This window comes from Nicotiana sylvestris, chromosome 8 (genome assembly GCF_000393655.2).
Source record: "Nicotiana sylvestris chromosome 8, ASM39365v2, whole genome shotgun sequence".
In the NCBI taxonomy this organism is placed as follows: domain Eukaryota; kingdom Viridiplantae; phylum Streptophyta; class Magnoliopsida; order Solanales; family Solanaceae; genus Nicotiana; species Nicotiana sylvestris.
The window spans coordinates 21318613-21334602 of record NC_091064.1 but is presented as its reverse complement, the minus strand read 5'-3'; the positions used below and the strand labels follow the sequence as shown (position 1 = coordinate 21334602).

General features: G+C 33.9%; 1 protein-coding gene across 1 annotated transcript; it reads right to left on the bottom strand.

The window, feature by feature from the left end:
* Positions 1-6626: 6626 nt before the first annotated feature.
* On the bottom strand, positions 6627-12115 carry LOC104231738 (uncharacterized). Its single transcript, XM_070153554.1, has 5 exons — positions 12025-12115; positions 8725-8929; positions 7967-8067; positions 7183-7793; positions 6627-6971 (listed from the first exon to the last, which is right to left on the bottom strand). Exons 1-5 carry the CDS (start codon positions 12113-12115, stop codon positions 6627-6629), a joined length of 1353 nt encoding a protein of 450 aa, XP_070009655.1.
* Positions 12116-15990: the final 3875 nt, after the last annotated feature.

Genomic DNA, 15990 nt, shown 5'->3' with positions numbered 1-15990 from the left:
TTCAGTCCAGAGACACCGAGGTAGCCTTGCTGACGTCCGCAAGCCCGGAGTCTCTCTCTCTTTATTCAGTTTGTTATCTTTTGTACCGAAACAAACAGTTTATAACTTTCTTTCAGACGATTGTATTTAGTAAATCTTAGAAGTTCGTGAGTATTGTGACACCAATCTTGGGTAGAGGATTATGTTAAACTTCTGCATTTAATTTCAGTTATCTAAGTTTAAAGACTTCCGCTTTTATTTAATTGTCTCATTTTGTTTATATTGTTGCGAATGTTATCAGAAATGTTTTAATACTTGGCTAGCCTAGCTCCAATAGTAGGTGCCATCACGACTTCCGATGGTGGGAAATCCGGATCGTGACAAAAGAACAATCGAATAATATGTGCTAGTAGTTGTTTGACACGCTATATTTGAGTTGTTTTCGCTTATAGTTGTTCATCGATCAATCCAACACTTAAAGGTTTTCCACATTTCTCCATACTAATTTATGAAATATATTCTGTCATTTTAAATCAAGCTTCTCTCCCGCTACTGGAAAAAAATCACAGATTGAAGTATTAAGAAGAATTTGCTTTAAAATTGCTTTAAAAATTTTCAAAACTCAATTGTAGATCCTTAAAAAATGCAGAAGACCAAGGAGGTTTTCTTGATTAGTGTTATTTGACAAAATGGTAATTGGGGATCATTCGTGTTGGTATGTGTAGGCTTTGCTTCAAATTTGAGAACATTTGGAGTAGATTTGGGGTGGTTTTTTCGAAATTGAAATTGCAAATTCGAAGAACATTTTACTAAACAATACAGAAAATTATATTATTCATATAGATTTTGATGAACAATTTAATAGATAGATTAATTGCAAATAACACAAAGTTATGTCAATCGGGTACAGTTTAATGAACAATTGAATAAGCACAAAAGCATGCCAACCGGGTAGAATTTTATGTATAATTAATAATATAGGCTGATTAAATATAGCATAAACTCTACGATCCGATGCAAAAATTCCTGAAGAGCTCTGTGACGATATTTAAAGGGAATTTTTACATTCCTATGCCATATAGAAAACTATATTACCCTCAATGTTTAAGGTTTGATTTAATTACATTTAATATACCTAATTACTAATTCTATACCATAAGGTGTTTTAACTGTACATTAATTGTACCTTATATCACTTCTAAATTAATGGTACCGTATATTCCTCCATATCCTCCCTCCCCCCCCCCCCCACGTTTCTCTCTCCTAAACCCACAACCTCGCCCACGTATCATGACACACACACGATTCTAGCCATTATTCCCTCTTCTAAAACTAGAAAAACAAAGGTAACCATCTACCGTTAACGTCTAAATTCAAGGTTTTTCTTCTACAAAACCAGTCAAAATTGAAGTCAAATCTTCAATTTCGTTCATACACACATTTACCTTCAGCTTGAAAATTTCTCAATGAAGAAGAACAAAGCTTCAAAACACAGCCCTAAAAAAGATATAGAATCTGATGTACCTTCTTTCGATTTGGGTGTATTATCACCACATTCACCCCAAAAGCAAGGGAAATCTGCACATGCAATTGTAGATATGAAGCATAGTGTTTCTCCGCATCAAATTAGGGCTGAAGGTAGAACTAAACAAAAATATGATTTTGATGTTGGAGAATCTTCGAGGCCAATGAAACGAGCGGATAGGAAACGAAAAGGGATAGTTTTAGATAATGATTTTGTAGAAGATGTGCCTATCAGTAAACTTGGAAAGAAAGCTAAGTGGCTCCCAGTTCAAAAACTCCCAAAAAGAAGAAAAATTCAAAAAAATCCCCTAGTGTTAAAACTCCAAAAAAATGTTCGAAAACACTCACTGGTGAAGGTAAGAATTTTTTAATTTCTTCACTACTTATTTCGCCTGTTTTAGTTGTTAAAAATCTACATAATCTGTGGTTTTTTTGATTTGTAGATTTTTGTAGAAATGTTGTATATAAATTGCATATGTATCTATATTTTTAAGCACTGAAATTATGTGAGATTATTTGTCTTAATTTTGTTGTTTAATTGTAGATTTGTTGATGTATTTTAACATTGTTGTTATATTATATAATTTTGAAGTTATTTTGTAGAAACATACAAATGTATCAGTATTTTTTAATTACTGTATTAATGTTAGATTACATTTGTTGAATTTTGCAGAATGAACATTTTTTTGCATCCCATAATGTTGATTATGGGGTGCTTAGATTTCAGACATTATGTGACCCTAGCATTCCCAGCCAAATTAAAACATTTTTGTCTCCAAATGGTTTGAAGTTGTTCAAGAAGACATGCTTTGGTTATTTACTGTCATTTCCCAATTTATGCATGCAAAATCAAGCTATTCATCTTCTTATGAAGTATGAATTGAAAATCATCTTATGCTTCCTATTTTTCAGTCGAGTTAAAAGGTGAGAGGTTAAATTTTGGATTGAGAGAGTTTGCAGTAATAACTAGTTTTATATGTCATACTGAGGTGACAGACTTTGGTTACACTCCTAGTTATGTCAGTAAGTTAATGAGCAGTTACTTTCCAAACAAAGTAAAAGTGGAGAAGACATACCTAAAATAGATAGTAACAACCAAAAGTTGGGTCAATGATGAGGATGCAGTCAAGTTATGTATTTTATATCTCATAGAATACTTCATTTGTCCTTCAGAGAGAAACCATACTAGGTTGGTAGATCATTTTTGGTTTTATTTGTTGAATCTGGTCAGTACGAGTCATTTCCATGGAGTGTTCAGTCTTAAAGACAGCTGATTGAATCTGTTAGGCACAGGCTAAATCCTTTCATTCATTCTTATCTCATTCGAGGATTCCCACTAGCCATGCAAGTATGGTTGTATGAGTGTTGCTCCTCCGTCAACATTGATATAGCTACAAAGATTTCTAATTCAATCTCTCAAATACTAAACTGGTCAACTGCTAAGGGTCAGATTTGGTTAGCTGCAATTGAAGACAAAATGATCAAGCCTGAATGGATGAAGGCAAATGGTCTTTATTTATCATAATACAATGTATCTACAAAATATCTACATTGTGTATACATATTCTGCTTTAAACAAGCTAATTTATTTTTTTCATCATTCAGTTCACCAACATAAATGAATCACCTGAAGAGCTTTCAATGATGTCTTTGCCTGATAAAGTTGAGTACACAATTGAAGAGGTTGAACATGTTTCTGAGAATCCAAAAGTTGATGCTCCTCCATTGGAACCCAAAGAATCAATTGAAAAAGAGGAAAAGGAGTCTATTCTTCATAAAATAAAAAGTTAAAAAGAGATATTGAGAAGGTAACATGTAGTCCCAATAAAGCATTCTGATTTTTATATAATAGTGTATTTGTATTTTAATACATATTTCTGAAGGTAACTATGTATTTTTTTTATTATGTAGGTCAATGAAAAGCTTAAAAAATTAAGAAACGATGTATTTGAAGAACTAGGTAGCCTTCGAGACCTAATAAAGGATTCAATCAAGACTGTTTTGCAGGTGATAAACAATCCAAATGATCAAGTTGATTCAAAGGTAACATTTGAATCTTAATCATATTAACAAAACTATTTATGTCACCTCTAAAATATATATCCTAACTAATATAAAACTTACAGTTTGCTGGGAGTTCAACAAAAAATACTGACCAACCAAAAGACAAGAACAATCAGCAAGTTCAGTTCAATAGTGGTGAAACAGTGCAGGTCAGCCCCAGCAAAACATGTATCTATAATATATCTCCAGTATATCTACAATTATATACAAAATATCTACAAAATAACTATAAATTATCTACAACATAACTACAATTTGAATACATTATATATACACAATATATTCAATAAAATCTAACTTACTTACACAGCAATAGAGATTTATGTAGATATTATGACACACCTTCATATCTTCATAAGTTTTCAAGCTAATACTATCCAGTATTATTTAACATTTTTAATAAAAAAACAAAACATGTTGAATGTGCATATAGTGAAGAAAATCATCCAGCACGTGTTGATTTATATACACATTTTGAAGGGATTGTTGATGAAGAGAATACAAGTTTGAAATTGTATTCAGAAATATTTTCTTTTTGTTTCAATATTTACCATTCTATTAAGTTATATATACATGGTGTTTCAGAGAGGGAAGATATGCATGCACAATCTCCAATTCACGGAGTGACAGTAGCAGCTCAAACAGAACAGCAGAATCCGGAAGATGACAATGTAGGTGAAGAGGCAGAGTATGTGAATGTAGGTGATTCAGAAGAATCCGGAGGTGAGAAGAAGGAGGTTACACTTGATGATTTCGAGCAGCCTGATAACTTCTCCCAGTTGGTTAAGTTCGGCGAGCCTATACAAGATGAAACAACACTCGTGCATCAAGGTAGAATAAGGCAGCCGGGAAAGCATGCCCGATCACCATTTCTCCCTTTATACAGTTCTGGTGGCAGCACCTCGATTGGACCTCAAATATTTCACCTCAAGCACCCGTTTACTAGTGGTATTGGTCAAAATGTAGACCCTGAGTTATTGGATCAATTCCACAAGTGGTTATACGACGGTACCGATACAGGTCCATAGAGGTTAGGTTGCACAATTTGATACTTTTAATTAGGTATTCATCTTTTACACATCCACTTCATTCAATAATTTTATTTTAATTTCTATTTGTTTATATAGGAGGAAGGCTCTGTATTCTTTAAAGGACAACCAAATTAAGCCATGGTTGGATCTTGGAGTTGAAAAAGTTGAAAAGAAGGAGTGGTTCTTTTCTCTTGCACACCCAGGACAAGTCTTTAAAGACTCGGTAAGATTCAATGTATTTAATTTGTAGATAAATTGTAAATATTTTATATTCTGAATAAGTAGATGCTTTGTCTGATTGTAGATGTATTGTAGTTATTTGTAGTTTTGTGTAGAATATTTTGAGATAACATGTAGAATAAATGCAATCTTTTTTTTGTTGCAGCACATTAATGTTATAATGTATTACTTGAGAAAAAGAGGCAAGTATGGCCCCAACAACAACACCAGATTTACTACAACAAATTGTGTGTTCAAGACTAGAATTGATCAGATTTATGAAAAGTTCAAAAATTCTCCTCAAGAAAAGAAGTTTTCTGTTGCCAAACCCCAGGATGTTGTAGCAGAATATATATTGGGGTATAGACTACTCACAATTATTGCATGGGATGAAGTTGATTATGTCATCATACCCGTCAACATTGTAGAAAAATTCCACTGGGTGTTAGTTGTTTTTGACATTGCATAAAGGTGTCTTTATGCGTATGATTTCATGGTCTCTTCACACAATCACCCTATTGTTGAATCTTGTGTCAACAAGTTTTCTATTATTATCCATTTGTATTTGTCATGCACCGGATTTTATGGGAAGCGTAAAGACATCAACTTCAAGAATACAAAAGCATACATTGAGAAACCTGTTACCGACCCTCTTAACATTTAGTGGATCATCGGAGAGATACCACAGCAAAAAGAAGGATCACTGTAACAAAAAAACGTCTTTCTTTCTTTACATTTTTATCTGATGGCTTGGTAAATATTGACATTTTTTTATCTTTTGCAGTGATTGTGATGTATTTGTTGCTGCCTTTGCAGAGTATGTTAGTTATGGAGAATTATAGATTCCTTCAAAAGACCTTTCTGATATTGACCAACACCGTAGACCCTATGGAGCACTACTTTGGGACTATGCTAGAAAGAAGTAGGAGCTTGGGTCAATTAGTGATAGTGAGGTGACAGGCAAATTGGCAAGGAGGAAAGGTGCATCGGCTTTGAATGAGAAAACAAGAGTCCAGAGGAAGAAGAAGTAGTTGTAATATTTTGAATGGATCATGTATTACAATTGTGTAGTTGATGCTAGTTTATAAGATAGATGGTAGACAAGTTTTTGAATAATTTATTATGTTTTAATTGTAGCAGACTTGTGCTACAATTATAGTAGCCTTTGTTTCTTTTTTCTTATCCAGTATAGTAGTACAAATGAAAACAGTTTGTTGGGTTTATATTCACTTGTTGAATATGTACAGTACTTGATCTTCATTATTTAAAGCATTTAAATCCTTTGCAACTAATCTACATTTATTCTGATCTACATTATTTTCACCATAAAGCTTCTTTCTACCTGAATTTTAATCTATGTATTATGTCAGCTATAGATATTGTAGTTTTTTTGTAGTTGTATTTGTAGATTATTTTAGTTATTATGTTATGTTTCTTTTATATTCATTTTTTCAATGTAAAAAATACTTTATCTACAATATTTTATGTTTTTAACTAATTTCCTACAAATTTATAATGTATATACTCTATAAATTTCAGATAATGTATTTTTTGTAGTTTTATTGTAGATAAACTGCAAAAATACATTAACAACTATGTAAAGGATTCCATATATAGTAAAAAAGTAATATATTATATATATAGAAAATATTCATAAACAAATCACTGAATGAAAGTATTATCTCAGTATAGAAACATCCTAACTAACTACATTATGATCTTAAAAAAAACAACGATTATACATCAAAATCTGTTATCCAGAACTAACCAATAAATTTTTATGAAGTATTCTGTTAACTACATAAAATTTTATTTCATTTTGGGTGCATTCTTGCAAGATCTTTTGTTATGCTTTTCTCCTCCGCAGTTGCCGCATAAAACCTTGTACTTCTTTGAATTTATTTCATCATATATTTTGTATCTTTCTTTTTGAGGTCTTCCTGGTTGTCTTTTCCCTCCTTTAGGTGGATTTACTACTTCTTCAGTTATATGTTGTGGCACATTCCATTTGCTTTCATCAGGCAGCGGATTTACTGGTATTTCATACGTACGCAAGAGGTTCGCCCTTGTGTAATAAGGAGAACAATATTCTTCAAAAGACTCATCCCTTTGTCTTAAAGCAGCCAAAGCATGTGGACAAGGTAGTTCATCAAGCTGAAATTGCCCACAACTACATTTCTTATTTTCAAGACAAACAGTATAGCGCCTCACACCATCTATTACTGTATGGATGTAGTCTGTTGACCCTCACCTACGAGTACATTAAAACAAAAAAACAAATCATATATGGTTAAAATCAAGCTATATACAAAATATCTACATTATGCTGTTTATGAATTTGATTCAATAAATAATCAGATCTTACTCTAAGTTTGTGCGACAATGTTCTGTTGTCATCCAACTCTTTGTTGAATTTGTATCCAAGGTATGTGAATGTACCCTTTGCTTTGAATAATTTTTCTTTCGTCCAATGTTCAAGAAGGGTCCTCATATACTCTAATAGTTCTACTATCGGCAGCTCTCTTGCATATTTTGTTACAGCATTCAACGACTCTGCAATGTTTAATGTCATAGTCCAAGTTCTGTTTACCGTAGCATGTACTCGAGACCATCTATGATATCCAATATTGTATAAGTATGCTTTAACACGGGGGTCAATCTCCTCAATCTTTGACATCATTTCATTAAATTCATCAAGTGTGTATGACCGCGCCGTGGCAAAGTATAATTCACTTAGCTTAAGATGTCCCTTCTTGAACTTTCCACGTATATTTGTCCAAATATGCCACATGCAAGAATAATGTAGCATGCCGGGATAAACAATAGATGTTGCCTTCAAGATACTCTCACTCCGATCCGAAACAACACACATATTTGGTCTTTCACCATACGCGAGCTTGAATTGCTCAAAAAACCACTTCCATGATACGTCATTCTCTAAATCAACAACAGCATATGTCAATGGTAATATGATACCTATATTATGTGGTAAGAAGCAATTAATTAGCTGCAGTAAAAATGCAGAAGAAGACATATATATACAAACTACAATTATTCTACAATATATCTACAATATATCTACAATTAATCTGCAAGTACTACAAAAAAACATACAAGCTACAATATTTCTACAAATAAAACTTCAGTACTTGCTGCATCCATTGTACTGGCTGCTAGCATTATTCCCCTGTATGCTAACTTTAAAAAGGTTCCATCAACTACTACAACTGGCCTACAATATTTCCAACCACTGATTGGCGTACAAATCGCAATAAATACATACAAGAAGCAGTCATCGTATGTCTTCTTCAATTTAACTACAGACCCCGGATAAAGTTTTCTCTAGAATATACAAATAACTAGGCAATTTGTTGTAGGAGTCAGCAGGATGACCTCTCAAAAACTGTAAAGCCTTTTCCTTTGCTCTCCAGGCTTGCATGTAGGTTAGATTCACGCCGTGTTCAGACAACATGTCAAATTGAATGTCTTTTGGGGTGTAAATTGTCTTAGGATCAGAATATTTTGGAATAACTATGCTACCAACTACCATGGCAGTAGGTTTGCATTGTATGAATGTATTATCCATTAAAAAGCATGTGTGCTGGTTGTCGAAATTTCTGACCTTGAACATTGTAGAATCATTTATGCTAGTTGCCTTGAAATTTCATGTACAGTTTTCACCAACACATATCAGCCAGCAGATACAAAATAAATACATTTTAAACAATGGGTTAAATTTTAGATTCAAAAAAAACTTGTTTTAGCTTAAACAATCACATTATACAATATAAATACAATATAACTACAATTCTGCTAAACATTATCACAAGGAAAACTGAAGAAGTAAAAAATTACAAATAAACTACAAAATTAAAAAAAAAATATTTGACTATTCATATGTTCATACCTTCTAGCACTAGATCTTTTAACCCTGAATTGGAACTTGTGCATGACAGAATAGTGCTTCATTGAAGTTGCAATTGTTTCCTTGTCTTGGTATACTTGTCCTACTTCAATAGAACTTGATGTACTATCTGTTATTATTATACTTTCATATTCCTCTATAACGGGAGATGTTGGCATATCAAGTAACTTTAATATTCCAGGCGAACCTGCATGAAAATAAATATAAATATTGTTATCATCAGTTTGTAGAAAATTTGTAGATAATTTGTAGAAAGGTTGAAATTCAGTATTTCATATTAATTTTTCAAATTTTTTGTAGTTTTAATGTAGAATAAATGTAGAATTTTTGTAGATATTACAGAAATCCATACTGATATATATGTGTAGGTTATTTTGTAGATACAATGTAGATAAATTGTAGTTTATTTATAATTTACTAGAATTTCATAGAAATTATAACATCGCACACCTGCAGCTGTGTTCTCATTGGTGATACTAAATTCCATATTGAAATCGCGAACAGTTATACATAGCGGATATGATCCTAAGTTTTTGTTTTCCTTTTTCGTCTCCATGTATACACGAACACCCATATCGTTCCTAATTTCCATTGGAGGACAATGCTCGTTGACAATGTATTTGATTTCTATAATTTTTTCGGATGTATCAATCATTAATTACTGTGCTATTGTAGAAATCAATAGACTATAAGTCGCATCGTCATCGACTATAATGTCATCGATCTCGAATTCTCTAAATCTCCCATAGTTATCCCAATTCCCATTCGATTGTAGCATAATTGGTATTTTCGCCATAATTGCTTTGTTGAAGAAGAATTGTAGAAGATTTTGTCGATTTTGATTTGTGAAATCAGAGAAAATGTTGAAATAGAGTTTAGCGCAAAAAATAGAGTACTGGAATTTTGTAACGAAGTCGACGATAGTGATTACTATGCGTGATTTGCATTGGAAGATCTAGAAAATATTTAATTCCCTTTTTATCTCACCTAAATAAGGAATCCTACAGCTATAATGATTCCTTATTTAATGCATTGTATATATTATGTAGAAATACTATTAGCATGAAGGGTAATATGCAAACTATGAACATATTTGGTAATATAGTTTCCTATATGGTATAGGAACAAAAATTTCCCTATTTAAAGTTCAATCCCTTATAGGGTTATTCCTAACAATCACCCATTGGACCAGGCTAGGTCCAACCCAGCCTATTAAGAGAGAGCCCGTCAATTTTCATACCGCGGCAAGTCAGATTGCCCTTAATGGGCTGGATTTAGCTAAGCTTTAAGAGCAACGTGTTGCAGAGATTTTTACATGCCTAATCCTTTATTTAATATTATTTTCATTAATAATATTATTCTTCATTTATTCCATAAATGGCAATTTCTTTTACAATTCTAGCACATTTTAAAAATAAGCTGACCCTTAGATTAAGGAGTTAGTTTTATTCTAATAATATTGATGTCATTTCTCTCTCATAATTATAGTAAAACTTTCCTTTTTTCACTCTTTTGTAATGGCACTCCCCCCTCCCCCCTCTTCCTTTATTGTTGCTACCTTCTATCTCCATTCTTGCATATAAATTCTAAATTTAAATATTTTTACTTATTTTTATACAAGTAATATATATATATAATAAATTTAAATTGTTCATAATGTATATACGACAAATATACCTTATATATTTTCAACTGAACATGCATACATTTTTTGCTTATATTTTGTATATTAATAATGTGATTAGCTGGAAAAAAAAATTTTGTGGGATGTTCATGGTATGTATAAGATATAAAATATTTTATACTAGAAATATACCATAAATATGAAAATATTCAAGGAAAAAACTATGCATATACCAGTATATTTGTAGAATTTTTATTGTATAAAACTTAATTACTTTAAATATACACTATATATATTTAATATATTTGTAAGATATTTACAATGTCAATTAATATACATTTTATATATCATTAAAATTTAAATATACAAACATGAAAGAATCAAAAATCAAATAATATAAAATTAGTCAAATTATTGTTCAACATTAATTTAGGAAGTTAAGGAGAAGAATCAGAACTGCTTTGGATTTCTTTTTTGGAATTGAATGCTTTAGATTTTTTAAATCGTGATTCTGGGTCCATATTTATAGCTTCATGCTAAAATTATAATTATTTAGGTGCCTTTTTTGTAGAATACCTACTACTGCTAGGTAACTGAAATATTTTCTTAAATATGGCCTACTTATATTTTTTCCTCAAAGTTGTAAGAGGAAGGATTTGCTTTCGACTTAAAGAAAATGAAGGGTACATTTGTAATTTGATTTATATATGCCCTCTATTAACCTATCACCTCATCAAATCCTCAAATGTTATCTTCTGTCTCAATTACACGCTTTAACAATTAAAAAGATTCAAATATGCCCCTCGTACTAACGATGAAAGCCACGTTGGATATTTGAACCTTTGTAATATTATATTTGGACACTTTTAATTGCTTAGGGCATGCTTCAGAGAAAGGCGCGCGTGTTTATGTGTGTATCATGCCCAAGGATTTGGCAGCCCAATAGGAGTAGTTTATTTGTTGTTTTAGCCCAAGTAGTAGTAGTGACTCGTGTTGTTAGAATTAGCTTAGTTGTTTCTGTTATTCAATTAAGTCCAGCTGCTAGATGGTTCTAGAGAAGGGACAGGTGTCAACTGATGAGTAGGTTTGTTAGGGAATTCCAGCTGTCGTCCTTTTAGCTCTATATTAGTCCTTTTTGCATTGTATTCAGAGCCTATCTATGAATGAAAATCTGTTCTGTTTATTTTTTATTTTATTCTCCTTTCCTAAATTACCTCAGTAGCAGCAGAACTGCTACAATTTTGGTATCAGAGTATCGGTCACTGGCAACGGACTGATGGTAGATAAACAATCGAATCTCACCGGAGACGATGGGCTTCGGAAGGTTGAAGCTCAGCTTCAACATTTCATAGAAGAATCAGGTAAACAGATGGATAAATTCGAAAAGAAACAAGTTGGTTTCGAGTCAAAAATGGTAGAGATGACTGATACGACGAGGAGAATCGAGGATACATTGATCAAAATAAGTAATCAAACCTTGGAACCATCATCATCAGTAAGGTCCCATGTTGGTGGTGTTCATGGAGGAACGATGGTGGAGGGAGCTCAGTCGTTAATGGGAGGTAATCTACGTAATACCCACCTTTCTCTTTCACCCCAAGTCTCTTTGAGTCATCGAGGGACCAACGTGATAATACCGCTCCATTATGAGCAATTACCAGCTCGTTCGACGCCATTGCCGGAAGCTGGAAGCCAAACTCTTAACCTTGCTGCCACTGTTTTTCGACCCACAAATAGCTCATATTCCATGTCCACTCAACCATTTATTATGTTAACCAGCTCATATCCTACAACCACCCAGCCTTTTCTTTCGATATCCAACAGATATTCTATGTCAATAGAACCCTATTACCACTATGTCTTTTTACTCAAGTTCTTATTCTCGACCACTTATATACCCATTGGCCCTGCTACCAACTTTCCATGTTCCTTTTGGACCATTTCAACCCAATAACAATGCTTGGGCTCCTTCAAACCAAGTTGGCCCAGAGTCAAGTGGGTCGGTGTCTAAGATCCCAAAAACCAAGTTGTCATTCCCTGGTGGGTTAAATACGAGAAGCTGGCTTCGACGTTGTGATAAATTTTTCGATCTTTATCAAGTTACCAATGAAGAAAATATGACATATGTGGCCATTCATTTACATTATTATGTAGATAACTGGTTTGAAAGTTATGTGATGGGCTGTGGTGGCAAGGTAACATGGGCCGAGTTTTGTTTAGATATATGTCAAAGATTTGGTAATAATATGCGTGTGGATATTATTATTGAGTTTATTCGATTGGATCTAACTTCAGATGTTGAAACTTATAAAAGACGTTTTGAAGAGCTAAGGTGTTTGTTGGGTTTAATAAACCACTGCGTCCATGAAGCATATTATGTGATATGTTTTATCAGCGGATTGTGATGCGATATTCAACCCCTAGTCCAAGATGCTCAACCAAGAACATTGATGGACGCCTATAGGAAGTCCAAGTTACTTGAAAAATCCTTCAATGCTCTTTACAAGCAATTAGGCACCACCACCAAATCCTTTCAAAAACTAGCCTAATATCCAACTAAAACAGCCCCTTATTACATACCCTCAAAATGCTCCAAACGTTGTGAACACAAGAAACCTTAACCCCAAGAATACGACTCTAGGACAGTTGAGGGAGAGGAATTTGTGTTATAAATATTATGACAAATATCATCCTAGACATCAATGCAAGAATAAGGCCCTTAATGCTATTGAACCTGAAGAATTTGTTGATGTTGTTGAAAAAAATAAGGAGCAGCCTGAAGTAGTAAAAGTTGAGGTCCAAGCCCAAGATCAAGGCGAAGTGAGTCTTGCAGCTATGTTGGGCCATGGTAAAGCCCCAAAAACACTCAGAATTGTTGGGTGGGTCAAAGGCGTAAAGGTAATCGTACTGATTAATTGTGGATCCACCCGCAGTTTTATGGACCCACAAATAGCCAAAGCCTCCTCTACAAAGATAGAAAAACTAATCCAACCCATGAAAATTCGAGTAGCGAATTGTCAATATGGAAGAGCTACACAAATTTGCAAGATATTCAATTGGCAAATGCACGAGTTGGAGTTCAATTTTGAATTGAGGCTATTTAAAGTGGGATATTTTGATATCGTACTAGGAATGGGTTAGATTGACTAGGTAACACCAATTGTCATTCATACCAGGCCTCCTAGTATATCCTTCAGATATGGTCCTGAGGTAGTGACTTTGTTTGGAGTGATAGATGGAGAATATGCCAAGTTAATCTCCAAGTTGTTAGGCAAAGGTCAATGCAATTTCATGGCTCAGTTGTCCTTAATTGGGCCAACCGAAGAGACTGAGGAAATTCCAAGAGAGATCTTAAAGCTATTGGGCTAGTTTGAATACGTGTTTCAAGAGCCCAAATGGCTGCCTCCGGTCATGGAATGTGACCAAGCTATTGAACTGTTACCAAGACCAAAGCCCATCAACTTAAGACTCTATCGTTATTCTTTTGAACAAAAGAATGCCATAGAAGAGATGATTGCAGAGATGCGAAAGGAGCAAAGTGTCACTAAGACTCTCTCCCCTTTTGACTAACTTGAAGAATGTGTGTGGATTAGCGAAAGCTAAATGATATTACGATGAAAAATAAGTACCCAATTACATTAATGGAAGATTTATTAGATGAAGTCCATGGGGTAAAATTTTATTCTAAACTTAATTTACGGTCGGGATACCATCAAATTCGCATGAGGAAGGGAGAAAAGTTTAAAATTGCGTTTAGAACACACCACAGCCTTTGGGAGTTCAAGGTCATGTCTTTTGGTCTAACCAATGCGTAGCTACATTTCATACCTTGATGCACCAATTTGGATCATTCCTACGTCAGTTTATTCTAGTCTTCTTCGACGATATACTAATTTATAGCACTTTTTTGGGTGATCATATGAGTAATTTGCAGTTGGTATTTGACCTGTTGAGGGATAATCAATTGTTTGTTAAATAATCCAAATGTAGTTTTGGGTAGAACACAATAGAATATTTAGGTCATATCATTTCATATGAAGGAGTAAGCACTAATGGGGCTAAAATTGAAGCCATAGTGAATTGGGCTTAGCCTAAATTAGTGAAAGAGCTGAGAGGATTTCTTGGCCTTACCTGTTACTATAGGTGGTTCATCAAACAATTTGTTGTCATAACCAAACTGTTGACTAATTTGCTTAAGAAAGGAAATTTTTGTTGGACCATGGAGGCTACACAAGCATTTGAAGAATTAAAGCAGGTCATGGTCCAAGCTCCCCTCTTAGAATTTCCTAACTTCACAATACCATTCGTCATCAAAGTAGACACTATTGGCAAGAGTGTTTGGAGCTGTTTTAATGAAAATGGGAGGCCAATCGCTTTCACTAGTCAGGCTTTGAGTCCCGAGCATTTGGGATTGTCTACATATGAAAAGGAATTGGTGTCCCTATTACATGCACTTGAAAAGTGGAAACATTACTTGCAATCCAGTCATTTTGTGATAAAAACAGATCATTTTATCCTAAAATCCTTAAAGATCAGAGGATTACTACTACACTACAGCATAAGGGTATTACTAAGTTATTGGGCTTGGATTATGAGATCCAATACCGCAAATGGGTGAAAATGTAGTTGTGGATGCTTTGTCCTGAAAATCTGAGGAAGGTGATTGTTATGGACTAACCATCGTTCAACCTAAGTGCACTAAAGAGGTGACGAGCAGCTACCAAGATGATGATATCGCTCAAAAATTAATTATGCAATTAAGTTTGGATCTAGCAGCAGTTCCTGGTGTTTAGTTACAACATGGTATTCTGAGACATGATGGAAAAGTTTGGGTGGGAAGCCATGGTTCCCTCCGACAAAGATTGATAACAAAAATGCATTCAACTCCATGGGGAGGTCAATTAGGGATTCATTCCACTCAATAGAGACTACAAGCAATGTTTTATTGGCTGAATTTATTACAAGACGTGAAAGACCAAATCAGAGAATGTGAAGTTTGTCAACAAAACAAAGGGGAAAATGTGGCATACTCAGGTCTTTTATAACCTCTGGCTATACCTAGGGCATGGGAACATATTACAATGGACTTTATGAGTGGGTTACCTAAATCACGTATGAAAGATTCGATATTGGTGGTGATAGACAAGTACACTAAATTTTCCCACTTTTTTGCCCTGACTCATCCATATGATGCAAACCAAATAGCCCAATTGTTCCTAGATAACATATGCAAACTGCATGGTATGCCAAGCTCCATAGTTTCTGATCGAGACCCGATATTCCTAGTATATTTTGGAAAGAATTGTTCAAGGGATTACAGGTGCAACTTAAGCCTAATAGTGCCCATCACACTCAAAAGATGGGTAATCTGAAAGGTTGAATAGACGCTTAGAAACATACAAGCCACAAGCCATCCGATTGGAGCAAGTGGATATCACTGGAGGAACTTTGGTACAACTCTAATTACCAATCTGCCATCGAAATGATACATTTCAAGGCTTTATATAGTTATGAGCCTCCACAACTGACAATTGAATTGATAGCCCAAACAAAATTGAAGGCAATGGATGTGGTGATATGGGAAAGGCAGCTGATGGATAAAGTTTTACGAGACAACTTAACAA